The sequence below is a fragment of the Muscardinus avellanarius genome (genome assembly GCF_963383645.1).
Source record: "Muscardinus avellanarius genome assembly, chromosome: 12".
Classification (NCBI taxonomy): Eukaryota; Metazoa; Chordata; class Mammalia; order Rodentia; family Gliridae; genus Muscardinus; species Muscardinus avellanarius.
The window spans coordinates 69,686,415-69,711,689 of NC_137798.1; the positions used below are offsets into that span (position 1 = coordinate 69,686,415).

General features: G+C 53.9%; 1 protein-coding gene across 1 annotated transcript in view; it reads right to left on the reverse strand.

Moving 5' to 3' along the window:
* Positions 1–414: 414 nt before the first annotated feature.
* Positions 415–25,275, reverse strand: part of SPTB (spectrin beta, erythrocytic) — a gene marked incomplete at both ends in the record, with an annotated part of 76,242 nt that continues 51,381 nt past the window's right edge. Inside the window, 14 exons of the mRNA XM_080707615.1 lie at positions 415–582; positions 700–742; positions 1,036–1,209; positions 5,111–5,358; positions 16,518–16,596; positions 17,096–17,145; positions 17,380–17,576; positions 18,550–18,634; positions 19,068–19,206; positions 20,251–20,495; positions 22,076–22,450; positions 22,727–22,931; positions 23,800–23,930; positions 24,430–24,708. Of these exons, the coding sequence (XP_080563741.1) occupies positions 415–582; positions 700–742; positions 1,036–1,209; positions 5,111–5,358; positions 16,518–16,596; positions 17,096–17,145; positions 17,380–17,576; positions 18,550–18,634; positions 19,068–19,206; positions 20,251–20,495; positions 22,076–22,450; positions 22,727–22,931; positions 23,800–23,930; positions 24,430–24,708 (2,418 nt within the window). The remainder of the gene's footprint in view (positions 583–699; positions 743–1,035; positions 1,210–5,110; positions 5,359–16,517; positions 16,597–17,095; positions 17,146–17,379; positions 17,577–18,549; positions 18,635–19,067; positions 19,207–20,250; positions 20,496–22,075; positions 22,451–22,726; positions 22,932–23,799; positions 23,931–24,429; positions 24,709–25,275) is intronic.

The following is a 25,275-nucleotide window of genomic DNA, read 5'->3' on the forward strand; positions in this document are numbered from 1 at the left end:
CTTCTCTCCCTATCAGTTCCCCAACAGCCCCTTGCCAGAGCTGGCCTGGATCCCAGCCTAGCTCCTTCCTGGTGCCCCTAAGGGGCAGGTCGGGCCTAGCCAGCGCCCTTCTTCCCTTTCTCTTTCCCTGGCAGGACTTGATGAGGGAGTGGGCAGCGCTGGAGGAACCTGGTGGGCTCTCTCCATCTTTTGTGGGGGTCAGGAAGAGGAGGACATGCGCCTCGGAGAAGGTTTTCCACCCCAGCGAAGTGGAGCCGAGCCTGGTGCCTGGTGCCTGGAGCCGCAGGGCGGCAGAGGGGCGTTGGCTGGCGAGGGGCGAAGGCAGCTGCTGCAGCGTGGCCAGGGCCGGCGCGGGCGGAGGCGGGGGCTGCGGTCCCGGCGTGACCCGGCCCCCACCCGCGGGGCCACCCGCCGCTACTTCTTCTTGGGGAAGAAGCTGAACCTCTTCTCCTTGTCCTTCTTGCCGAGGCTGGTGTCGGGGCCACTGAGGGAGGGCAGGGGCAGGCTCTGCGTCTTGACGCGGATGCTCTGGGACTCGTTGATGGCTGTGCTCACGCCTCGAAGCCAGGACAGCATCTCCTCCTGTGGGACGGGAGTATGCTGAAGAAGCCGTGCCACAATGGCCACCCTTTGGAGGGCTCGGGTCTCGCCACCTGCCCTTTTGGTAGCCACCTCTGTGCGGGGCCACCCTCCACTTACCTCATCCTTGCCATGGAAGAGCCACTCGCTGCCATTACTCAACCTGTGAGCGCAAAGGGTTTCTTGTCACGTGGTTGCCCCCCCCCCCAGACATCTTTACCTGCGCTGAGGGCTGGTTGGGATCCCACAGCCACCGAACCTAATATCCAGAACCGTGTCAGGCAGCACGGCACCTGGAAGGTCAAAGTCTAGACCATGACCCTCTGGATTTGAAAAACTCCCCCGGGAGTGGTCTGGGCTTGGAGCTGGTCCCAAGAGTGGGCCTCCGTGAGGCCGCTAGAGCCAAAGCCAGGGGGGCCTGCGGGGCCCAGGTGAGGGCCTGGCAGGAAGTCTGACCTCAGCTTGAAGACGTGTTTTTTCTTCTTGTAGTTGGCAGCAATCTCGCAGATAGCGTGGCGCAGGGCCAGGGGCTCCTCCCCATGGTAGGGCACCCCCAGGGCCAGGTTCTTGGCATCCTTGTAGAAGGTCAGCTCACTGTTCCTGAGCACACAGTACAGGTGGTTCCAGGACCTGCGGAGATACGGACGGGAGGTCACCCTGGGCCTCATGCACTATCCCCGGAATCAATTCCTACAGCAGTACTGACCCTTTAAACGCACCATTTGTTTGCCCTAATAAATAGGAACAATTTTGTTTTAAAAATGATGGGGGGGGGTTTAAAATCATCTGCATGTAATTCCACTACTGATAGCTGATTATTGTTCATATTTTGTATATTTCCTTCTAGTTTATTTTTGTGGAACTAGAGATTGAACCCAGGGGTGCTTTACCAATGAGCTACATCCCCAATCCCTCCGTGTGTGTGTGTGTGTGTGTGTGTGTGTGTGTGTGTGTGTGTGTGAGACAGACAGAGAGACACTAGGGATTAAACTAGAGCATTCTAACTCTGAATTATACTCACAGCCCTATTTTACTTTTTATTTTGAAACAGCATCTTACTAAATTCTTAAAGACCCCACTAAGTTTCTGAGGCTGGCCTTGAACCTGTGATCCTCCTGTCTCAGCCTTCCAAGTCCTAGGATTACAGGCATGAACCAACATGTCCAACCTCAGCCCTTTTTAATTTTTATTTTGAGACAAGATCTTGCTAAATTACTTCCCATCTTGCTGGGATTATATCATTTTAGAATTGCTCTTCTAGTCTTTCTAAATTCATATTATTTTCTAGATACACGGGTAGCTAAAATTAGATCATACTGTATATTACACACACACACACACACACACACACACACACACACACACACTTTTTTTTCGGTACTGGGGATGGAACCCAGAGGCATTCTACCTCTGAGTTACACCCCCAGCCCTATTATTTATTTTTTTGAAACAAGGTCTCACTGAGTTGCAAAGGGCCTAAGTAGCTGAAGCTGTCCTCAAACCACGATCCTCCTGTCTCAGCCTCCCAAGTACTGGGATTACAAACATGTGCCACCACGCCCAGCCAGGGCTTCATGCCTACTAGTCAAGTTCTCTATCAACTCTGTATCCACAGCCCTGTACATTCAGGTTTCTTTTTTTTTTTTTTTTTTTTTGGTGGTACTGGGGATGGAACCCTTTTACCTCTGAGCTATACTCCCAGAACTATTTTATATTTTATTTGGAAACAGAGTCTCTTAAACCAGCGAGGCTGGCTTCGAACCTGTGCAATCCTCCTGTCTCCACCTCCCAAGCCCAGGGATTACAAGCGTGCGCCACCATGCCCGGCTACATTCAGTTTTACATCCTGCTTTTAAGCTTAACAATATGACTATTTCTCCATAAACTTAAATATTTCTAATATTTCTTAAAACCCACACTTTTAATCCCAGTACTTGTGAAGCTGAGACAGGAGGATCACAGGTTCGTGGACAACCTCATCTACTTAGGCCTTTTTGAAATAAAGAATAAAATAGGTCTGGGAGTATAATCAGAGGTAGAATTCCCCTGGGTTCAAACCTCAGAACTATATATGCAAAAACAATAACAATTTTGAAAACTGCTTCACAATCATATTTATATACAATTCCTTTACTAGTAGACCTTTTAATACTGGAGAATTAATCCACAATTTAGATTGTGTGTGTGTGTGTGTGTGTGTGTGTGTATGTGTGTGTGTGTGTTATTGGGGATTGAACCTGGGGCATTCCACCACTAAGCTATACCCCCAGTCCTTTTTATTTTTTGTTTGGAAATAAGATCTTGGTAGGTTGTTACGAATCTAAGTTTTTGAGGCTGGTTTGAACCTGTGATCAACCTGTCTCAGCTTCCCAAGTACTGGGATTACAGGCATGCACCACCATGTCTGGCTTAAATAGTAATTTAATAAATATCCTTATGTATAAATCTTTACTTATAATCTGATCTTACTTTGAGATACATTTCTAGAAGTAAAATCATTGAGTCTCAAACCAGCAGTGTAAACTTAACTTTTCAAAGCATTTCCATATCATTAGTGTGAAGTGAATTAATTGGGGAAGGATTTTTTGGGGGGGGTTGTTTTTGTTTTTGGGGTTTTTTTTGTTGTTGTTGTTTATCTGGTGGTGCTAGAGATTGAAGCCAGGGACATTCTACTTCTGAGCTGTATCCCCAGCCCATTTTAATTTTTTATTTTGAAACAGGGTCTCACTAAGTTGCGGAGGGCCTCATAAGGTTGCTGAGGCTGACTGTAAACGCGAGATCCTCTTGTCTCAGCCTCCCAGGTACTGGAATTACAAAGCGTGCGCGATCACGCCTGGCTGGGAAGGGTTTTGATTTGGTGATTGTTTTTTTTTTTGTTTGTTTTGATGATCTATGTACAGTTTACTATCCTAGTACTTTTTATTTGGCGTGTGTGTGTGTGTGTGTGTGTGTGTGCGCGCCTGCAGGGGACTAAGAATTGAATTAAGCACCTCGTGCATGCTAGACAAATGCTCTACCACTGAGCCGTATATATCTCCTTTTTTGAGGGTAGGAAAGTGAAGAAATAGGAGAAAGAAAGTACCAACAGGTGAAAGAGGGAACTTGAAGTCAGGCGTGGCGGTGCCTGCCTATAATCCCAGTATTTAGGAGGTCGGGTCAGGAGGAAAGCATGTTTGAGGACAGCATGTGGTAATTTCATGAGTCCTTGTTTCAAAATAAAAAATAAAAAGGGCTATGAGTATAGCTCAGTGGTAATGCACCCTGGGGTTCAATCCCCAGTAACCCCCCCCCCACACACACACACAAGGGAACTTGATGTCTACAAAGAGGCTGCAGAGCCATCTTCGAAGCCCAGGTGTCTGACTTGCAGCTCAGGGTTTTTCCTCCAGCAGAAGAGCAGTTGCTGAGAAGGACCTGGGCCTTTGGTGTAAGGTGGAGCCCGCAGCAAGTGACTTCACTGCCGTGAGGCTGCTTCATCATGGAAATGGAAGCTTCAGTACCATGGGGCAGTCGTGAAGAGTTTATCAGTCCTAACATAACATCTGGCATATAATCGTGCTGGTAAATGTGAATTTTCCCTTTCCTGGTGGGCTGTCCATTTAAGCAATAAACTTCTTTAGGGCAGTTAGGTCCCCAATTTTGGAATTTGAGATAGCTTTGTTGAAGCCAGGCGTGGTGGCACACCTCTGTAATCCCCGTGCTCGGGAGGCTGAGACAGGAGAATTGCAGGTTTGAAGCCAGCCTTGGCAATTTAGCAAGGCTCTCAGCAACCTAGTGAGACCCTATTTCTGAATAAGGAATAAATTGGGCTGGTTTATTCCCCAGTACCAAAAAAACAAACAAAAAAAACTCCCAAGACAAGCTCTGTGTGCTTTCAGCTGTCCCTGGGAATATGGCTTTCATCAACCTCTCTATGCTACCAGTTTCCCTGCAGCCCCAGACTGCTGCTAGAGGAGGAGGCCCCCAGGGAGCCAGGCAGAGCAGCCCCATATAGACAAATCCAAGGTGAGGACCGGCTGGGCATCAGGAAAGGACACAGCCTTCGAGTCCATCTCTCAGGGCCATGGAGTCTCTGAATGGCAGCATTGGAGAGACCTCAGAAGGCAGCAGGGCTAGAGACTCAGTCATCTCTTTCCCATTTCACAGCTGAGAAAGCTAAGGCCCAGACCAGTGAAAGCAGGGAGTGGCAGAGCCTTGTCATTGGCACCAAGACCACCTGCTTGCTGCCCTGCGCTGGGATAACGAGCATCAGTGGCCAGTGTTCACTCTGTGCCAGGCACAGTGTCCCAACCATCATTATTGTCCCATTTTACAGATGGAAAACTAACTTAGGGAGCTTGGGTAGTAGGTATGAAGTCATAGAATTTGGACCCCCTGGCTTCTGGATCAGAACTCAGATAGGCTTTCCCATCAGGCCAAGTGGCCTAGGCTGGTCCCCAGGGGTGCCCAGACATCTGCTCTGCCCAACATATGCCAGGGTGGCCAGCGCTCTGCTGGGGACACCCCTGGAGGCACCCTGACTCCCACACACCTGTTGGACGCCTTCTTGTTGGGCCCCTCCAGGTCGTGCTTGCGGCCGAGGTAGCCCTCCATCTGCACGCTGTGCCCGTGGTCCCGCTGGGCCGGCAGTGTTGTGGGCTCGTCGCCCTCGCTCAGAGGTGTGTCCAGGACCTTGAACAGGGGCTCTGTGGCAGGCCCCTCGTTCCCACGGGGTTTCTCCTCCTGCCCCGGCAGGGGTGGCGGCTGCGGGTCAGGAGGCCACGGCCTCTCTTCTTCCCTCTGCTCAGGGGCACAGGAGGAGCATGCCGTTCTAGGGGTTCAGCTCTAAAAGCAGCCTTTCTCTACAGGGCCCCCACCTGAGCCTTCTTCCCTTCTGCTCTGAGCCACCAGGCCTGCCCAGCTGGCATCCCCACAACCTGCCATGGGTACCCACCCACATCTGCCCATACTGCTGGCTCTATCTTCAGCCTTACAGAGCAGTGCCCTCCCTCCCTGCACCTAACACAGAAACAGAAGGCTCTTGGAGGGGCCAGAGGAGTAACTGCATCCAGGGCAGCTTCAGGGCTGCTGCAGAGCTCTGTCCCTGTCCCTGACACTCCACCTGCATGACACATGGGCTCTGGCAAGAGTTCATTTGAAGAGAGGTTCTTCTGCTAGACAGATTTGCAAATCACTCGTATCAGGGAGTTGAATGGGAATGCTTCTGGTACCTTCAAGTTGTCATCAAAGCCCTAAAGCTAAGGGTACCAGGCCCTAAGTCTCCCCCTACCCCACTTCCTGGCCTTAATCAGGTCTAATACTCCCCTCCCCACACCCATCATTTAATGGGAATCTGTCAGGTAGGAAAGTGGTTCCCAGCACTGGCTGCCTTCAAAGTCACCTCTGGAGCTTTGCAAAAATACCCTCACGCCCCTTCTTAAAGATGCTGCATTAACTGGGCTGCAGAGGGTCCTTCCTTCCTTCCTTCCTTCACCAAGGGTATCCCAACTCTGAACTACACCCCCAGCCTTGTTTTATTATTTTTTTTATTATGAAACAGAGTCTTGCTAAGTTACCACAAGCTGGCCTTGATCCTGCAATTCTTCTGTCTCAGCCTCCCAAATACTGATATTAGGCAGGTGCCAATGTACTCAGCTAGCACATTAGCATTTTGTGGGGGTTTTTGGTGGTACTAGAAATTGAACCCAGAAACATTCTATCTCCCAGCTACACTTCTAGCTCTTTTTTAATTTTTTGTTTTAAAATAGGATCTTGCTAGGTTGCTGAGAGTGTTGCTATATTGCTGAGGCTGTCCTGGAACCTGCAATGCTCCTGTCTCAGTCTCCCAAGGGCTGGGATTATAGCTATGCACCACCACGCGTGGCTACACTGGTGTTTCTTAATAAGCATTTCATGACTCCGATGCACAACTAGGGTTGAGAATTGCCCACGTCATGAGTCGTTGCCTTGGGGACCTGCTGTGGTTTCTCTCTCCCTGTGGAGGCCTGGGGTGATCCCTAGCCCCTGCCTAAGCCAAGTCGAGGGCCACTGGTTGTATGGACAGGTGCTGTGAGCAGGGGAAGTGGCGCTCCTGCTCTGGGCTGGGCATCTCCTCATGCAGAGGCTTCCCGGATCTGCCTTTGTGCCTGATGAAGCAGAAGAAAGGGCAGGTCAGATTGCGCAGGGCAGCCGCCTCCCCTGCCAGGGGGAGCCGAGTGGGTGGGTCTCAAGGTGCCAAGAGAGCACCAAGGCCGCCAGCCTCTCTCAGGCCATCTGTCGACATGCTGTCCCGAGGCCTGGCCACCATGGACCTTATGACAGAAGAAGGGAAGGTTCCTCAAGCCACCATGTCTGGATGCCTGAAGGACAGCCCAGGAGGACTAGAGCCACCCTGAGCGGGGCCTGCAGGAGAGGGTCGGGTCGGGGGGAGGGTGTGGGCACCATGCCAGACACTGGATCAGCTCTGGGCAGCCTTTCTGACAGCTGAAGCGACCACGGTCTGCCTGAGGGGGCACTAGGGATGGGAGGGAGCTCAGTGGAGGAGAAAGCAGTAGCTGGGAGAAGGGTAAAGCTGATTGTGTATGCTGCCCATCAAATTAGGAGCATTCAATAAACAGGTTGCCAGTAGGGGTCCTGGTAAGATTTCTCTTAAAGAAAGGGCGATGTGGCTGGAAAAGTTTGAAAATCACAGACCTAGTCTAACACTTTCTATGCATGATCAGAAGACCAGCGCTCCGAGAGGATGAGGATTTGTTCAGATCACATAGCTAAGAGGCGTAGGGGCAGGTAGGAGTGTGCGCTCCAGAACTGGGCGGGTCTCATGCCATCTTGAGGGTGCTCATCTTCTTCCCCAGAATCCCTTGAGGGTTGGAGCTGGCCACTTTCATCTTGGCATTGTTTGTAGTATTTGTTTCTTAGTGTGTCTGCAATGAGCCTGCAATGGCCATGACATTCTGTAAGCCCCGAAGCTTTGCCTGATTCATCCTCTAACAGGAAGGAAGAGCAGGAGTAACAGATGGGACCTGCAGCCTGGATTTGGAGCCTTTCTGTGGCCCCAGTCGGGCCAACCCTCTGCCTGGATATAAAGCTCGGGAGTGGATTTTTGTGCCTATGTGTGGGACTAAGGATTGTGGTACTCAGGGGGCGCTACCACTAAGCTATATCTCTAGCCCTTTTTACATTTTCTTTTGAAACAGGGTCTGGCTAAATTGCCCAGGTTGGCCTCAGACTTGGATCCTCCTGCCTTAGCCTCCAAGAAGCTGGAATTTCAGGTGTGCACCACCACACCTGGCAGGAGTGGATTATTAAAGCAGAAAGAAGAACTTTGTTCTCTTCCTACCTCTTCCAGCCTCGCTGGGCCTGCCCTTCCTCCAGAGGACTGGGCACAGGCACACTCCACACCCCAGCCCTGGGCTCTGGGAGAAGACGCTTAGCAGCTAGGGAGGGAAGTCACCGGCCTTCACAGCAGTGTCGGCCTCTCTTACTAGCCTCTTCCCTACTGGGACTGGTTTTGCTGGGGACCTCTGTAGCCATGTTTGCTTTTTATACTTTTAACTCTAGCCCCCTCCCTTTATGGTATTGGCCTCTGAAAATGATGATGTATTAGCTAAGACTGACTCCCAGTATAGCCCGCCTCCTCCTAATGAGTGCCGGCCCTCACGCTCCAGCCCCTCACTCGTGACTGTCGCCGATGTGTTCAAACGTAACATGACCAGATCACGGGCTGGCTTTGACGATGGGGGTCTCCCAACCTATGCAAAGATTTCTTCTGTGTTCCTGTGTATGTGGAGATGATTGAACAGATTCCTGCCTCACACCCTACCCAAAAGTCAAGACCTGAGGAGGGGGAGTCAAGAATGAGGGTGGGGATGGGGGCTTTGCTTCTGCAGGGCTTCCTCCTTCCTGGGCTGGGGGAGGGACTTGGATGAGGAAGACAGTGGTGGAATGAAGGTGGGTGCAGGAGCCTCTGTGGAGGGGGAAGAAGATCAGGGAGGAGGAGGACCAGCACTATCCCCAGGCTAAAGCCCCGGTGTCGGATTGGACAGGCCTAGAGTGCAGTCCTTGGGTATCCGTAAGGGAAGGGAGAGTGTTTAGCAAGTCACCAAACCTTCCTGAGGCTGTGGTGGTGGCAGTCGCACCAATACCTCCATCCCAGATGGTTTGGAGAACTTCTGAATGTGACAGTGCCTGCAGCTGTCGGCTGTTACAATCTGTCTCCTCTCCTGACCTACCCCCTCCCTCTGTGGCTTTGCTGAGTGATTGTGCCCCCTTCCCTGTGTGGCCAGCGTGACCAGCTCAAACACTCATTTGCCTGCAGTGTGGGATACTCAGGACTGAGAAACGGGGCCTCTCTCCCTCCTTCCTCTGCCATTTTCTATTGGAACATTCTGAGACTCCGGGGACAAGAACAGGTGAATGCTGTGAACAAGCAGGCCCTGTGGGGCTGGACAGCGGTACCCACAGCCCCACCCAGCCTCGGGGAGGTACCCATGTAAAGAAGAAGTTCACAGACTGGGTTGAGGCCAGCCAGGTACTGCTTAGGGGAAGGTTCTGGTAATTCAGAATTAGATTTTTTTACAAAGAGCTCACATCTTTGTAAAGGAAAGACTTTGAGGAAGACTATACCTAGACATATACTCAGGTGGTCAAATCTTTTTTAGAAACAAGACCAGTTTTGTCAGATGTGGTGATATATGCTTGTAATCCCAGCATTCGGGAGGCTGAGACAGGAGGATCATGGTTCGCGGACAACCTCAGCTACTTAGTGAGGCCCTTTGCAACTCAGTGAGACCCTGTTTCAAATAAAGAATAAAATAATTGGGCAGGGAGTGTAGCTCAGAGGTAGAATGCCCCTGGGTTTTGTCCCTGGTACCACAAAAAAGAAAGAAAGAAAGAAAGAAAGAAAGAAAGAAAGAAAGAAAGAGAAAGATGACCAGTTTTACAAAATTACTCTTGGGGTTCTGATCTGCAGGAAGAAAGTTCACAAGACAGTGGATAATGAGCCCAGACAAAGGGGCCTGCTTCCCTTCTCCCCTAGGGAAATCCTGTACAAGGCCTCCAGGGAGCAGGAGCCTTATAGGCATCTCTATTTTGAAATTCTTAAGAAATAAGAGATTTCCCAGGGCCCTTTATTTGTAAGAGGACCATATGGGTAGGACCAGTAATAGGGACCTTATTTCGGAAGCAGGTCCCCTGGGGGAAGGCTGGGGATGACATCTGATATAAAGAGGGGTGGAAGAAGCTCAGGCAGGAAGAGATTCTGGAGCTGGAAAAAGGCCCAGGGATCACTGATACAGCCTCTCCTATTATAGATGGGAGAATCTGGTTGCGGAAGCCCAGGCACTGGCTGGGATCTTTCAGCAGGAGGTAGTGAAACCAAAGTTTCAGCTTCTGGTCCACGCAGTACCTTTTGAATCTGGAGGGGATGTAGCCCGAGACTGCTGGCTGGTGCCGGCATGCAGGGTGGTTGGGAAACAGGGAGCCCGGGGTCTGGGCAGAGACTACCTATACCCTAGGCTGCTTGCAGAGGCCTCTTTCTAGGTGGGGTCCATCAATGGCTTCCCAGCTGTGATGGCCCATCCCTGGGAAAGGGGGAGCAGGATTGGGCTAGCAGGTGGGAGCTTGCCAGGGGCTGAGCGGAGCTTTGCTTCACCTGAAGGAATCTGTGGTTGGAGAGTGCCTGCCGAGGGGTCCGCACGCGGGTGAGGGGTGGTCGCAGGGACAGACAGGTTTTGCTGACAGGGTCTGGCCAGGAGAGGTGACCTGAGTCCCCTTTCACCCTCTGCACTCTGGGATAGAGGGTCTCTAGGTGCTGGGAAATTAATGGCTGGTGGGGCCAGATCCTAGGAGGGCAGGGGACAGGTGGAGGGGTTACTGGCTGAGGGACAGGAGAGCTTTGTAGGACCTCATGGGATTGAGATCAAATGGGGAAAGGGGATAATGGCCTCAAAGTCTTGGTGGAGACTTGCAAAGTCACACAGGGGTCATATAAGCTTGGCTTTTAAGGATCCTTCCTTTTAGGAGCTGGCTTGAGTGAAGGAAGCAGGTGGAGGGTGCGGGTGGGGGACTCCTCTGCAGACAATGTTCAAAATGGGGAGAGGGAGGTGGGCTGGAAAGGTAAAAATTTCAGACTAAGGAGTGTATTTCCATGGTCAGCCAGCAGGTGGCGCAGGGGACTGCACAGACGGCTACCTCTCCAGGCCCTAATGACCCAGCTCACAAGCAGAGTCCCAAAGCTGCTCAGTGAACCCAGCTACATTCAGAAGCAAAGAAACATGGGCAACAGGGTCTCCTCTCTAAAAGTACTGCTGGTAATAAACCAGGACACTGGGCTGCACCTCAGAAACAGACGGTTCAAACCTAGCCGTGCAATGAATTAGGTGACATGAGCTCAGAGGTCACTAGAGGGGTCTCAGGGAGGGGGGGCTCTGGCAAGCCGGCGTGGGAGGGACCACTAATGTCAGAAATCCTACAGGGGATGGTTCTTTTAAGAGCTGGGGGCAGAGGTGGGGTTGGAGAACAAATGGAGGGACTTAATGGTCTCCTGCTAAGTGCCAGATGGTCTGCCCACATTCTCTCTTCCCGTCCCCAGTCTATGCACAGCAGGCACTGTCGCTACCTCTGTTTTCAGATGAGGGGAAGTGGGGGTCAGAGGAATGAGTGACTTGCTCACATCCACACCCAGTGACAGAGGAGAGGATGGGGATCCGTGCCCCAAGTCCTGCTGCAGCAGGAGAGCACCTGTCCAATGGGGCTCGCGGTCTAGATGTGATGTGTCCTGCTTATGTAACACATGTGGCTGCTCCGCGGAGGCTGCATGACCATGTCAGGGCCACACGGGAAGGGGCTGGGAGAGGGGTTCGGGCCGGACAAGGCTTCAGGCAGTGGCTGACGCCTGGTGACAGTGAGGTGGGCAGAGCCGGTGCCCTGAGCCCAGAATGTTTACCCACCTCAGCGTCTGATGTCTTGGCTTCTGAGCTCTGAATGAGAAGAGCCGTCTAGATGAGTTAGGAAGCCTGTTCAGAAAACAGTTGTTTGCAAGAGAAGAAGAAAAGGAAATGGTTTGCTGAGTTGGAACCAGCCAAAGATGAAGAGCTGACAACCTGAGGTGGGCAGAGACAAGTACCCAGTCGAAAAAGCAGAGACTGAAGAGGAAGCAGAGCCAGGAGGAGCAGGGGCTGGGGCAGGTGGATTATGTGCTGGGGGATGGTGAGGGGCTTGCGTAAAAAGCGAGATAGGGGGAGCAGAGCAATTTAGTATGGCCCCCCAGGGTCCAGATATGGCCACTGGGAGCTTGGGCAAGATGAGAAGAGGGGTGTAGGGCAGAAGGTGACAAGGTCAAGGAAGAAAAGAGGAGGGGCACTGTAGTCCGCAGGCTTCCCTCACTGGCAGAAGGGAGACCTGGTCCTCTGCCACCAGTGCCCAGAGAGCGAGGCTCATCAGGCGCTGTCTCCACCATGCCCGCCCTGTGTGGACTCTCGTGGGTCCCTGTCCTGGAGAAGCTGGTGGCCGCCCAATCTCTAGGGGATCTTGAGCAGACACTTAACATTAAAAAGATTAGAGAGAGAAGACATCATCTCTTGCATCTAGATCTGCCACCCAGGGGCCAAGTTCCCAGCTTCAAACCTATTTCTGAGATGCTTCCAGTGTTCACTGTTAACTGAGTTTTCTCCTGAGTCCATCAGTGTCTGGGATGCTCTGAAATACACAGCTTGAAAGAAAGGACTTAGGATGAGCATAAGAACGTCCTAAACAGAGAGGCTAGGAAGATCACACCATAGCAGAGAGCTGGGCACACCCAGCAGTGGGCAGATGTCCAGAGAGAACCTAGAGCGGGTTTCTCCAGGGAGCCGGCTTGGTGCCAGACTGCAGGCAGCCACACCCTGCCAGGCTGACTCGGCCATCCTGGGGAGACAGGGACACACCCAGGTTTGGGGGAAAGCTGACGTGCTTTTCCAGCTGGGTCTGCCCATTGCCAACAAACATAGGATTTGCATTTGCTGCAAAATGTCTGGGGGAAAAAAAAAAGACTGCTGTTATGGGGGAGGGCAAAAGGACTGGGGAAGCTTGTTCAGGCATGAAGAAACACAGATGCTGTTTCCACACCCACATTGCTCCCTTCCGAGACGTCACAGCCCCACCACTGGCTGCAGATTAAAGCTCCCAGCTGCCAGAGGCTGCTGTGTGTGTGTATGTCGTGAGGGTGGGGGGAGTGCCCAGGTTGCTAAGGGGATGACGGCAGCTGGAGCCAGCCATGATCTGGATGAAAGGTGAAAGCCCAGTGCCCACACAGCCCCTGGGTGCTGCCTCTCACATTTCCTGGGGCTGGCAACTTTCCCAAAGCCACACAACCTCTGAGATGGTGAAAGGAAGAGGCAAGGGACCCAGGAGTGCTGAGCCCCCATGTTGGGCTCTAAGGAGCTGCTAAGGCCCCTCTCCTGGGAGCTGGCTGTGCAGGCGATGCCCTTGGCTGAGAGTTTGTCCTGCCGACCTGCTGAAGGCTGGTCATGAGTGGCACTCAGGCAGCTGCTCTTGGGAGTGGCACAGGGTCCCCCTGCACTGTTGACTGGATCTAGCCTAGGGGCTTAGAAGCAGACAGGGTGTGTGTCCAAAACAGAGATTCTTGCTGTCACAGCTCGTGAGAGCATCAATCAATCCCTTTGAGGGACTCATGTTGTCACTGCAGCCCTGTTGGGTGAAATCCTAGAGAGGCCATGCCTCCCACCCCAAAGCCAGCACACAGGCCCAGTGTGTGGGTATGTGTCCTGCGGCTACAATCCTCTTCCATTCTGTAGGGATCCGCCTCCTTCCCACTCAGAAGAAAAGGACATCTCACTATAATGCTGCCTCGGGGAGCTGAGGCATCCCAAGCCTGGAAGACGAGGGGCACGCAGCAGAACCCTGGCTCTTCTTCGAGCCAGTCACCCAGGTGAAGGGAGGTGCATGGTGTAAGGTGCTGGGTGGGGGCAAGGCTGCCCTTGGCCAGGATTCCTCATGCACTGGGCTCTGGGCAGGTCTGTCTGTCCTCTGCTGCCACAGGCACAGAGAAGAAGCCAGCAGGTCCCTGCGGGGCACTGTCCTTGGCAGCAGCAGAGGCCCAACCTGGCCTTCCTTCCCCTAACAGGGAGTAAGACAAACATTCAACGCTTTACCTCTTCTCCCCCACCCCAGGGTTGGCAAACCAGCGGGTCCCTGAGACCAGAGGAAGTAAGAAAACCACCTCATCCAGCCCCTCCCTCAAAGTGCTACACTGCCAACATACAGGAATGTCCTGGACTGTCAGTAATGCCAGAGAGAGAGGCCTTTATAAGGGCAAATGACTCCAGGAGATTATCTCAAACCACGTGGAAACTTCCAACAAAGCAAAGGACTAGCGCCCAGACGTCCTGATGGCCACCCTTTGCGGTATGGGCCACACCTGGTCCCTTTTGTTTGGCCTTCTCTGTACTTACCTGGAGGAAGGGGTCGATTTTTACCAGAACACTCTCTGATGGGGGGGTCAGAGGGCGGGAAGGCAGCGGTGTTGCACAACCACGGATGGCAGCCAGTCAGCACACGTGCATGTGTGCAAATGCACACATAGGGGAGGGCTGCCCCGTGGCACACAGCTGTCTGGGGGGCCAGGGCGCCTGGTCCCCTCCCATCTGCCCCAGGCAGGAAGCGACATGCACTAGTACAGGGTTTTACATGAAGCAACACAGCATATTTCTATTCTACAGGCGCCAACACCAGACAGGACCAGCAGGAGAGCCCGGGGCCCCAGGCCCATCCTAAACAGCGGTGGCCAGGCCTTCCTGGGATGGGCCAGGGGTGCCGGCAAGGCGCAGGCTGGAGGGGTCAGCAGCTGGCTCTGCAAGGAGCTTCCAAAGCCGGGTTGCTCTTTCTCCAGCCTCCCGTCTTTCATATCGGAGTCTGATTAGGGAGCAGGACCCCCCTCGGTGTTTCACGGATCCTCATGAAAACTTAAAGGCTCAGAAAGGAGAAGCAGCAGGAAGTCTGTTTCCAGGAGGCCCTGGGCCTGGCGTTCGTTTGATTAGCCATCTGGTTTCTTTCTGGTAGCAGGCACAGGCCCGTGTGTTTCCATCTGGTGGGATGGCCAGCTCCCTGGAAGGGTCTCAGATGCAGGCCCACTCCTCCTCACCCAGAGAGACACTCAGGTCCAAGCAGGCTTTATTCCCCCCAGCCCGATGACGTTCAGGTGTTGGATGGAGGCGGCTCTGATGCACATGGAAGTACACTCGCACGGACGTACACGACACGTAGTGGTAGAGTGGCTCAGGAGCACCAGGGAGCCCGCACACCAGGACACCATGGCATGCAGACACACAGGGGTGCAGGGCACAAGCGCAGGTGGGAGCAGGAGGTGGCGAGTCTCAGGCCATGTCCACAGTCCGCCTCAGCCCCCAGAGTTGTCTCTCCCCCCAATGGGGGCTGTGCTGGGAAAAAGGGCCGGACACAGGCCACCACTGACCGGGATGATGGGAACTTCAGGGAGAGGCCCTCCAGCGCCCTCTGCTGGGGATGATGGGCTGGTACCGCTCAGAAAGGGAACCAGAGGGAGCTCCAGGAGTGTGTGTGTGTCTGCTGGCGGGTGTCTTTGGGGATAGGGTGGGCTAAAATCTGAGCCTAAGAGGGATTCCACTCAGAAAGGGGTGATTTCATATGTCCTTTCTTTTTTCTTGTAGTACTGGGAATTGAACTTAGGGCTTCATGCATGCCAGGCAAGTTGTATATGCAAGTTTTTTTGTGTGTGTGTGTCTATGTGTGTATGTGTACTGAACCTATGAGCATTCTACCTCTGGGCTACACCCTCAGTCATTTTATTTTTTATTTGTGTCTTGCTAAGTTGCTGAGGTTGGCTTGGAACCCATGATCCTCCTGTCTCAGCTTCCCAAATCCTGGGATTATAAGCACCATGCCTGGCCTTGTGTGTGCATTTTTTTTTTCCTGGAGTGGTGTATATACCAGAAATTTCCAGATAGGATACTAATATTTCTAAACCCCCACTCAGAAGTCAGAACAGACTCCCCTGGGCACCTGGAGAGGCGGGCACAGTAGGCTGCGTTGCTCGTTGACCCCAGAGCTGCCCCTGGAGGCCCGTGCAGTGGTGGGGCCATGCGAGCTGCGTGCTGAGGCTGGTCTCTCCTTGGTTTACTGCTCGCCAGGGTGTTTCCTCAACATGGTGGCTCCACCAGCAAGGTCAGAAGCCTCATGCCCCAGACCTCTGGCAGCCAGTCTCTCTGGGGCCTTCCAGCCCCTCCTCTTAGTCCTCCGGCATACCCACCGTCTCTACACGTTGGGGGCTAGACCCTGATACCCAAAGCCCTGAGGTTCCCCCTCACTCCTTGGGACTCCTTCAAGTCTGTTCTTGCCTCAGAACCAGCTGCATATCTCAAACTTGCCCACAGTAGGTTGGTAGAAAGGGGAGAGGGGTCCACCTAGGAGAGAGAACCTACTGGAACCTACTCAAAAGGTGGTAGCTCTACTTCACTGCTGAAAATGCCTGTGGGCGGGGCGGGCAGGGTGGGGCAGTCTATTGGTGTGTGTGTGTGTGTGTGTGTGTGTGTGTGTGTGTGTGTGTAGCAGGTGCGCTGTTGAAGATGGAGTTTGGAAGGAAATTGGGAAAAGGGCAGTGTATAAACATGCCCCTCTCTGTATACAGTGCTTCCCTGGATGTAAATGGTGGTGATATTCGTACAATAAAATTTATTAGACTAGATAAAAAACCAACTAATAGAGCCATGCCAGTGGGCTGGCATGTCAGTTTCTTCTGGGTTGAAAGAAGAAAGGGAATTATTTTAAGAATTAAGAAAACCCAAGTAAAAAAGTAGCCTTCTCTGGATGCGGTCTCTGGGGGAGGGTGGGGAGCAGGCAGGTGCGCCCCGGCAAGCCTAGTAGGGATGCGCAGGCTCTGGCAGCAACGACTCCCAGGAACTAGACAAATGGGACAGGAAACTGACCGGGGACGTTCTCTCTGTGGCTGCACGGTGGGGGACTCGGGGAGCCTCCCCTGCTGTCTCGCCTTCCTCCTCTTGAGGCCTAAGGAAGATAGGGGCTCTCTTTAATGACAGGCACCTTGCTCCAGGGCCTGGCTTGCACCTGCTCTGCATACAGGGAGCATGTGCACCGGTGTCTCCCCGCAGTCCTGGCAGGTGCTCAGTGAGGAGCCGCCAAGAGGCTTGACTAGAAACATGAAGGTGGATGCCGCAGGAGTCGACAAGCTCCATGTAAGAGGGGCTGGGGAGCAGTGTTCAGGGGGTCCCCAAGGGATGGCCCCAGCTCAGGGGCAGTCCCTGCTGGCCACCCCTTCCTGGGCAGGGCTTCAGGCCACCCACGACAAAATTCTCTGCCTCAAGCTCCATGTACTCTGCTTTTCACTGACAAGGGGCTTGGGGGTGAGAGGTCAAGGTGTCTTGTTTAGATGACCAGTTTTTATGGGATGCCGCCTCTTCTTCCTCCTCCTCCTCCTCCTCCTCCTCCCCCTCCTCCTCCTCCTCCTCTTCCCCCTCCCCACCCCTCAGCCACAGGCCACACTCACCCAGGCTCCTCTGCGGGTCTCTCTGGGGTCTGGCGTTCTTTCAGCTCAAGCTGAGGGAGGGAAAGGCCGAGGGTCAGGCCATCACGGAGGAGAGCTGCATTCTCAGCTGAACACACCAGCATCCCAGCATGCTCTAGTGCCCCCACCCCGTCGCCCCTTTTCATCTTTAGTGTTCGGGGTCAGAACTTCCTACTGCGGTCCTTCCTCCTCGCTCTCACTTGGGCCTCAGCGCCACCCCGGGCGCAGCCGCCGCCCGCCTGGCCTCGCCGCCGCCCCCAGCTCACCGTGGTGGGCTTCTCCAGAGCAGCAAAGCGCTCCGCCCAGGTGGCCGTTGACTTCTCAAAAGCCTCGTGCCTCTTGATCAGCTTCTCCACGCTGTCCACCGTGTGTCCAAAGTCCCGGCTGGCCAGGTAGGGCTCCTGGGCGATGAGCCATGCCTCGGCTACAGAAGCATCCCTGGAGAACTGGCACACCTCCAGCACTGCCACGAGAACAAGCCACAGACTGTGAGCACTCAGCAGCCGCCTCCTGCAGGGCGCTGGGGCCGCTCAGCAGGTGTACTTGTGAGCCAGTGGCCAGCGGCCAGCAGGAGGGCCACACATGTGTCCCTAACCTGCACAGACATGTAGCTCAGTGGGGGTCTTTTGCCCAAGGCTGTTTTATCCCACACTGGGGTCCTACTCCATCTCCTTCAGTATGGCTAATATTTTAAAAACATACTCACTGGAACAAATTCCAATTTGAAAACAAAATGCAGTTTACATGCCTTTTTTTGTGTGGTTGGGGTACTAAGGATGGAACCTAAGGCATTCTACCTCCAAGCTATACCCCCAACCCTATTTTATTCTTCATTTTGAAACAAGGTCTCACTAAGTTGCGGAAAGCCTCACAAATACCTGAGGCTGACCTCGAACCTGTGATCCTCTTGTCTCAGCCTCCCAAGCACTGGGATTACAAGTGTGTGCCACCACGCCTGGCTAGGTGCCTCTCTTTGAGGACAGCTGTGCCCTGAATTCTCCTCCCAGCCCTTGTCTGTCCCATGTAAGCATGGACAAACAGCCATGGGAATGGCTAGACCTCCCTTCTTGGCTTCTAGCGCCTATCTGAAAGGTGAGATTTTCCCCGCCTCTCCCCAACCTCCAGCCGCTGAAGGACAGAGCTCCCGACCCTCTTGGAGTGAACATCCAGGGCACACTAGAGCATAGGGGGTACCAGCTCCCCTGAGGCACGAAGGGCAAGCAGGGTGTGGGGGTACCCTGGCTGACGAAGGGGGGCTTCCAGAGTATGTCCACTTGTTTTGCTCAAACCCCCGAGCTTTGCTGATGAGAGGTGTTATGGGGAGGGGGTCTTTCTGGCAGTGGTGGAAAGCTGGCCGATTGTAGCATCCCCTCCCCTCCCCTGGTCCAGGGGTCTGGCCATGCCCCCAGGTCCCCTGGCCCCTGCGCGGCACTCACGCATGTGGAGCCTGTCGAAGCGGGCCTCCCACTTATCATCCATCTCCTTCCTCCTGGACATCACCTGCTTCAGCTTCTCCCGGATCTGCAGGGAGAAAAGCTCGGGCTTGGGTAACCCTTCCCTCGGTTTGAGGCAGTGCACAGCTGGTTGTGGAGAATGCCAGGCGTGGTCACAGAGGCCTGGCCTCAGATCTTGGCCCTGCTATTGGTCAGCTGTGCAGCTTTGGGCAAATTAATTAACTTCTCTCGGGCATCTATTGATGCCTCCACCTATGAGATGGTATTACCAGGTCCTAAGCAGGCACAAATGTTGGGTAGATAATGTGCCTGCTTTCCTTTAATAAGCAGCCAATTCCTTAGGGCAGGGAATGTTGGCTTGGTGTGGCTCTGATTCTTGGCCTGCTTGCTGACAGCCCTGATATCCCAGAAATAAAATATAAGCTCCCCAGAAGCTCCCACCACCCGCTAGGAGGCTGCCTGGCCTGCAAGAGCAGGGATGAGGTCACGGAAGGGCCCACCTCCTCCGAGGCCTGGTGCTGCCGCTGCAGCAGCGACTCCCCGAGCTCCAGGCAGGTGCTGAAGTTCTTGTCCCGGGTGCTGATCTCTGCCTTGATGCCCTGGTGGTACTTCAAGAGCAGTTCCACAGAGGAGACATCCCTGGGACAGGAGGACAGGGCAGTTGGGAAGAAGGTAACCCTGGTTCACTGGCAGAAGGGGCTGCCTCCCCCCTGGCTCTGGCCATCCAGGAGGTCCTCTGCTGGCCCAGCCCCAGCACGAACACTGACACCCTGGTGTCATTCATTGGCCAGTGGCCGGGACATGGGCAAGGGGTGCAGCGACAGGGACACCAAAAGAGGCCTGGGAATATTACTCCACAATGAAAAAGGGAATGACCTATATTCAAGATATAACATGGATGAGCTCTGAAAACAGACTAAGTTAAAGAAGCCATTCATAAAACAATATATCAGATTTCATTTATATAAAATTTCCAGAATAGGCAAATCTAGAGAGCAAGTAGAGTAATGGTTCCAGGGGTTAGGGGCGACAGGCCCAGGGAGCAACAGCTAATGAAGATGTTTTCTTTTTCTTTTGGTAGAGGGTGATGAAAATTTTCTAAACTTAGATTGTAGTGATGGCTGTATAACTAGGAATATATAAAAATCATGGACTGGTACACTTTAAGCATGTAAAGTCTGGTATGTGAATTATATCTCAATGAAGAAATTAAAGACAAATAAATGTGTGGTCATCAAGGTAGGCACTTTGGGGGCAGAGGGACAGAGATGGGACACCAACAATCACTTAACAGATACAAACTGGGTCTTGCTTATGCACATGACCCTGCCTCTCATGGACAATAAGCTCCATCCTGAATTTGGGAGAATGCCCCTCCCCATATTCTAGTGCTGGAGGAAGAGTGAGCAGCCTTGGACCTGCTCAACTTTGAATGTGTGAATTGCTTATTTTTACTAACAGTAAAATAAGTCACTGTGCCCGTCTGGAGTATCTCAGTGATTTCCCCCCTTACTCTGAAAGAGTGGGTTCTCTTTCAGAAGATGAGCTACTTAGGGCTGAGACACCCTTCAGGGATCCCCCTACAAACCAAGACTGTCTCTCCAAGGAGGAGTTTAGTGCAGCACCCTCGTCTGCCATCCCGTCCTGGCATGGCATGGTGCTGTCCTGAGGAAGCCCCCTCACCTGGGCCTCTCCTGGGTCTCAATCTGCCGGATGATGCTCTCCATCCAGGAGAGGAGGTCCCGGACCATGCTGAAGAAGCGGAATTTGTCTGCCGTGTCCACAAGCTGGGTCCGGCGCCCAGCACAGGCGTCGAGCAGCGCCTGCCAGGCCGCAGACACCTCCTGCTCCTTGCTCTGGATAGCATCTGCCTTCTCCCCTGCATACGCCATCTGCAGGCGGGTGGCCACATCCTGAAACTGCTGAACCTGAGGTCAGACAAAAGCAGACATAGTTCCTGGGACAGAGGCACCTGGGGCTTGGTACTGGAAGGGCATCTGTCTCCTGCCACCCCCTCCTGGCACGACTGAGTGGCTCCAGTCTCCTGTAGTGGATGTGGTAGGAGAAGCCCCCTGCTTGGCCTCCTCTGTCTGCTGAGGGACCCCTTAGGATTGAGGATTTGGGAGTGAGAGGGACTCAGTAGTCTTTGAGCTCCTCAGAAGTAAGTACAAGGAGAGTAACTGTGGGCCACGCACTGTTCTAGACAGTTTATATTAACATTCCCCATCTTTAAGCCCCATGGAAGAGGTGCTGTTATAACTCCTGCTGTTGAGGTTAGGCAGGGAGGCACAGCGAGCAGCTGGCCCAGGTCCCTCACACTAGTCAAGGGGAGAGCTGGAGTGAGAACTGTGCTCCTGGGCTCTTACCCACCCTGCAAGCCACATCTTCGAGGACGCAGCTGGTCCCAGGGACAATGACGCCCCAGTTGTGAGGCCTCCAGTGGGGTCACACCTATCTCAGGGGCTCTGAAGCCCCAAGCACAGTAGCTGCACACCAGGCCCCACCTTTGGCTGGAGGATACACCCTTAAAATGTCCACTTCTTGGTGAACCAGGGCCCAGCCTGAGTCCCCTGAGCTGGCCTGGACTGCACAGCCAGCCCACCTGTCTCTATTTCATTGGAAGCCTGGAAATCCCCAGCAGCTGGAGTTCCTTATCCTTGTCCTTTCTATCATAACAAGCTCTGGGGAACCATAGGGATCTGCAGATGTGCTTCAGTGGGGGGTCTGGGCAGCAGATCTTGGGGACCCCCAGCTCCCACTGGAAAGGCTGGGCTGCCTAGGGGCCTGCATGTGGGTTTACTACAGCCAGACCACCAGTGTCTGAATCCTGGCTCCCCTACATATCTGCTACTTCGCAGACAACCTATTATTTGCAGGAGTGGGGATAGATAGAACCCAGGGTGCTCTACCATGAAGCTACATCCCTAGTCCTTTTTATTTTGAGACAGGTTTTTTTTTTGGGGGGGGTACTGGGGATTGCATTCTGCCTTGGACCTATACCTCCAGCCCTTTTTATTTTTTTCTTTTGTAACAGTCTAAGTTGCTAAGGATCTTGTTAAACTGCTGAGGCTGGCCTCAAACCTGTAATCCTCATCTCAGCCTCCCAAGTGCTGGGATTACAGGCCTGTGCCACTGCACGTAGACCAGGCCACTTACTGACTCTCTGTGCCTCGCTCTCCTCACATCCAAAATGCAAACAACGTGAGTACCTGTCTCAGAGGATGGCAATGAGGACCCAGTGACCTGGCGCTAGAAAAGTGCCCTACATTAGCTAATAATATTGTCCAAGCAGAGAAATTAGACTAAGGTATTTCATGCATTGACTTTTTGTGGGGATTCAGTTTATACAAGTATTTTGAAATTTAAAGAATATCTGAAAGCCACTGCTCCCTGCTCTGAGCTGTTGATTCTCTAAGAGACATCTCCTGGGCTTCTCTGCAGAAGTCAGGCGGGGCCCGGGCACCCAGGGACCCCAGGAAGGTGGTCGTGGTTGTGGCGCTCGGCGCACCTGAACGCCCAACAGGTGCAGCTCCCGCTCGAAGGCCGTGTGCACCCGGTGGAAGGACTCGGCCGTGCTGGCGTCCAGCCCTACGTCCTCAGGCAGCTCGCGGTGCTTCTCGTCAATGAGGCCCAGGATCTCGGTGCCGGTGTAGAAGTAGCGGTGCAGGTCATAGGAGGCAGCCAGCAGCTGCATTCTTGTGTCAATGAGCTCTAGCAGGTCCGCCCACAGGTCATTCAGGCCATCCTTCCACTCAGCAATGGTGGCCGCCTCGCTGTGGCCGGCATCGATGAGCTGCTCAATGATGGCGTTCACGTTGTCCACCCGCTCCTGTCCAACGGCTCCAGTCTCCCGGGCAAAGTCCCGGAACTTGTCCCGGAGCATCTGGACGTGGGGCGGACAGAAAGGTGGTTAGCGGGGCTCAGGGACAGGTGGGTGTCAACATACTCTAAGCTGCAGAGTTCCCGGGCAGCCACACGACCACCTGGAGCTGGCCCCCATGTTCCCCCAGGAGAGGCTGGCCGCTGGCTGCACCTCACATGGGTGTGACTGCACCTACGAGTAACACTGCAAACTGGCAGGGCGTCGTGTGGGTCTGGAATGAAGGCAACCGTGTCTACTGCATTCGAGGTAGGCAAAGCCAGAGCTGAGGCTACTCACAGTCACGTGGTCAAAGTCTTGCCCCATTTCTTGGGAGGAGGCCACCACCTCCTTCTCTGTAATCCACTGCTCCAGGTCGTCGGCCTCCCTCTTCAGCTGGAACAGGTGGTACATGTTCTCCAGCTTGCGCCTGCGCTCCTCGGCCATGTCTTTCAGCCCTGCGTACTGCTTGTCCACTTGCCCCTGAAGTCTGATGATCTGTTCCCTGGAATTCAGGCCGAGAAATCCTTTAAAGATGGCGATTAAGAACCCAGAGCAGCTGAGCTACTCCTCCCCAGGACCTCAGCAAGGACAGGTAGGGGAGTGAAGTACAGGGGAAATGACAGTGGCTTCTCCTGGGAAAGGAGGGATGAGCCCTTAGGCCATGATGCTGAGAAGGACGGCAGGATGGTGTCCTGGAGCTCAGTCCTGGTGCTGCCTCCTGAACGGCCTCCAGAGGAAGCTCCTGGAGGCAGTGAGGAGGGCAAACTCCACCACCCCCTCCCTGGAGGCTGGGGCAGGGCTCTGAGTGGGGCGTCAGCAGAGAAACCCTGCTTAGCTCTTCAGGGAGGGTGAGAACTGGGGCTCAGTCCTTGGAGCTCTCTAGGGGACGTGTGGGGTGACTGCTGAGAGCCTATGGTGGCGGGCGCCCTGAGGGCAGCTCAGGACAGGGCCATGCATGGGGGATCCTGGGGGGAGTCTGGCCACTGGGCTTCCATTTAGGTAGAATCCGGGCAGCTCAATGGTTCAGATGGCTATAGCTTTTCTACATGAGGATTTTACGGAGGATTTTATGAGTTCCCAAAGAACCTTCTGACCCATAAAAAGAAAAGTGAAATTAGCCGTCAGTACCTCTTAGCATATTCTAACACTTCAAAAGACTGGAGCTCTAAGTTTACCAGGAGGATGGTTTTGTGATCTTTTTGCAAACCAAGCCTCAGGTGGCACACTTGGGAGCTCCTCACACAAAACCGAGGCATAAAATGGCCTTGGGTTGACAGTCCAGAAGGTCCTATTTTGGTGGAAAACTGTCGCCATCTCCCCTTCTCAGACCTGAAGGGTCTGATGCCGAGTCCCCCTGGAGGCACACGCACCCCTCAGGGTGGCCTGCGGACAGCAGGTTCTGGGCCCGGCTGGCCAGCTGCTTCATGTTCCTCCCGTACTCCTCCACCGTGCGTTGCTGCCGCAGGTGCCGCTTGAGCATCACGATGGCGCCCTCTTCATCCTGGAAGGCAGCAGAGGTCAGCCCAGAGCCTGCCTGCACGCGCTCCCTTCCCTGGTGAGTTTCCCCAGCCCCTGGGGTGCCGTGTTGGAAGGAGAGCTACACACTCGGCTATCCCAAGTTCCCGGTGACACCTGTGCCCTCCCTCCCTCCCTCCCTCTCTCCTGTCATGAGCTTAACCTGCTCCCTGCTCTTCGTTGTAGACCCACCACCAACCTTCTGTCTCCATCACAACTTCCTAGGTCACGCCGGCTTTGTAAGACTCCCTCACCCCACCCCTTACAGAAACCTGGCTGCGGTAGCTGCACTGTAGGTGTGTTCTCAAAGAGGTGGGGTGTCCTAAGGATGAGGCATCATGGAGAGCAGGGAGATTCTGTGGGCTCCCCATTCCCCGCCCCACCTCACTCCCCACACGCCTGGACTTCCACGGCTCCATCCTGATGCCGCCCCAGCTCCGCCCATCCACCTGGGCACCCTGGCTGGCAGCCCTGCCCCGGCACACCTTGGGGGGCTCGTCAGAGAAGACGTAGAGCTCCTGTTCACCGATCCAGGCCTCCGCCTCCCCCGCGTCCAGGTAGTACTGCTGGGCCTCGTGGGCGTCCCGCAGGCGCTGCAGCCGCCCAGCTGCCGCCTCCCGCAGCTTGTCCCACGAGCTCTGCAGGTGGCCCAGGCGCTCCTCAACGTCCTGGCACTCGATCTCCGCCGCCTCCACCAGCTGCTGCCCCCGCCGCAGCACGTCCTCTACCCGCGGCGCATGGCCCACGATCTCATTCTGCAGTGTCTGTGACCAGAGAGAGGGCTCAGGGCAGGGCCTTCCAGCCATGTAGGGAGCCTGCTTCCGCAGGGGCGGGGCGCATCTGGCACCCTTGGTCTCTTTCTCCCCATCCTGCTATGGCAGAGCAGGCAATGGAGAGAAAATCTGCCAATGACCGCTGACCTTTAACCCTCAGGCAGGCTCTGAGCCACCTGAGGACTGGCACAGCAGCGAGGGACTTGAGCACAGCTCTACCTGATTTCAAAGCCTGAGCTCTTGACTCAGCCCAGTTCTATCTACGCACTGACGGAGTTTGATCTCAGAAGTATGGACTGAAGAAAAGGAAAAAAATTATAAATGACCATCTGAGATCTTATTTTAGCAGGTATTGCTCCAGATAAAAGAAGAGTTGCCAGCTGCCCCTTATGTAAAGTTTGGGGCTTGTTTTTGTTTCTCCCCATTTTTATTTCTCAAATTCTTTATGAGCTGTGCATTATTTTCTGCTTGTGCCTCTGGTTTCCAAAATGACCTTTTTGTTGCCTCTGGAGACTGGGTCACCTTTGTCTTCAGGAGGCCTGGCAGATGAACAGGATT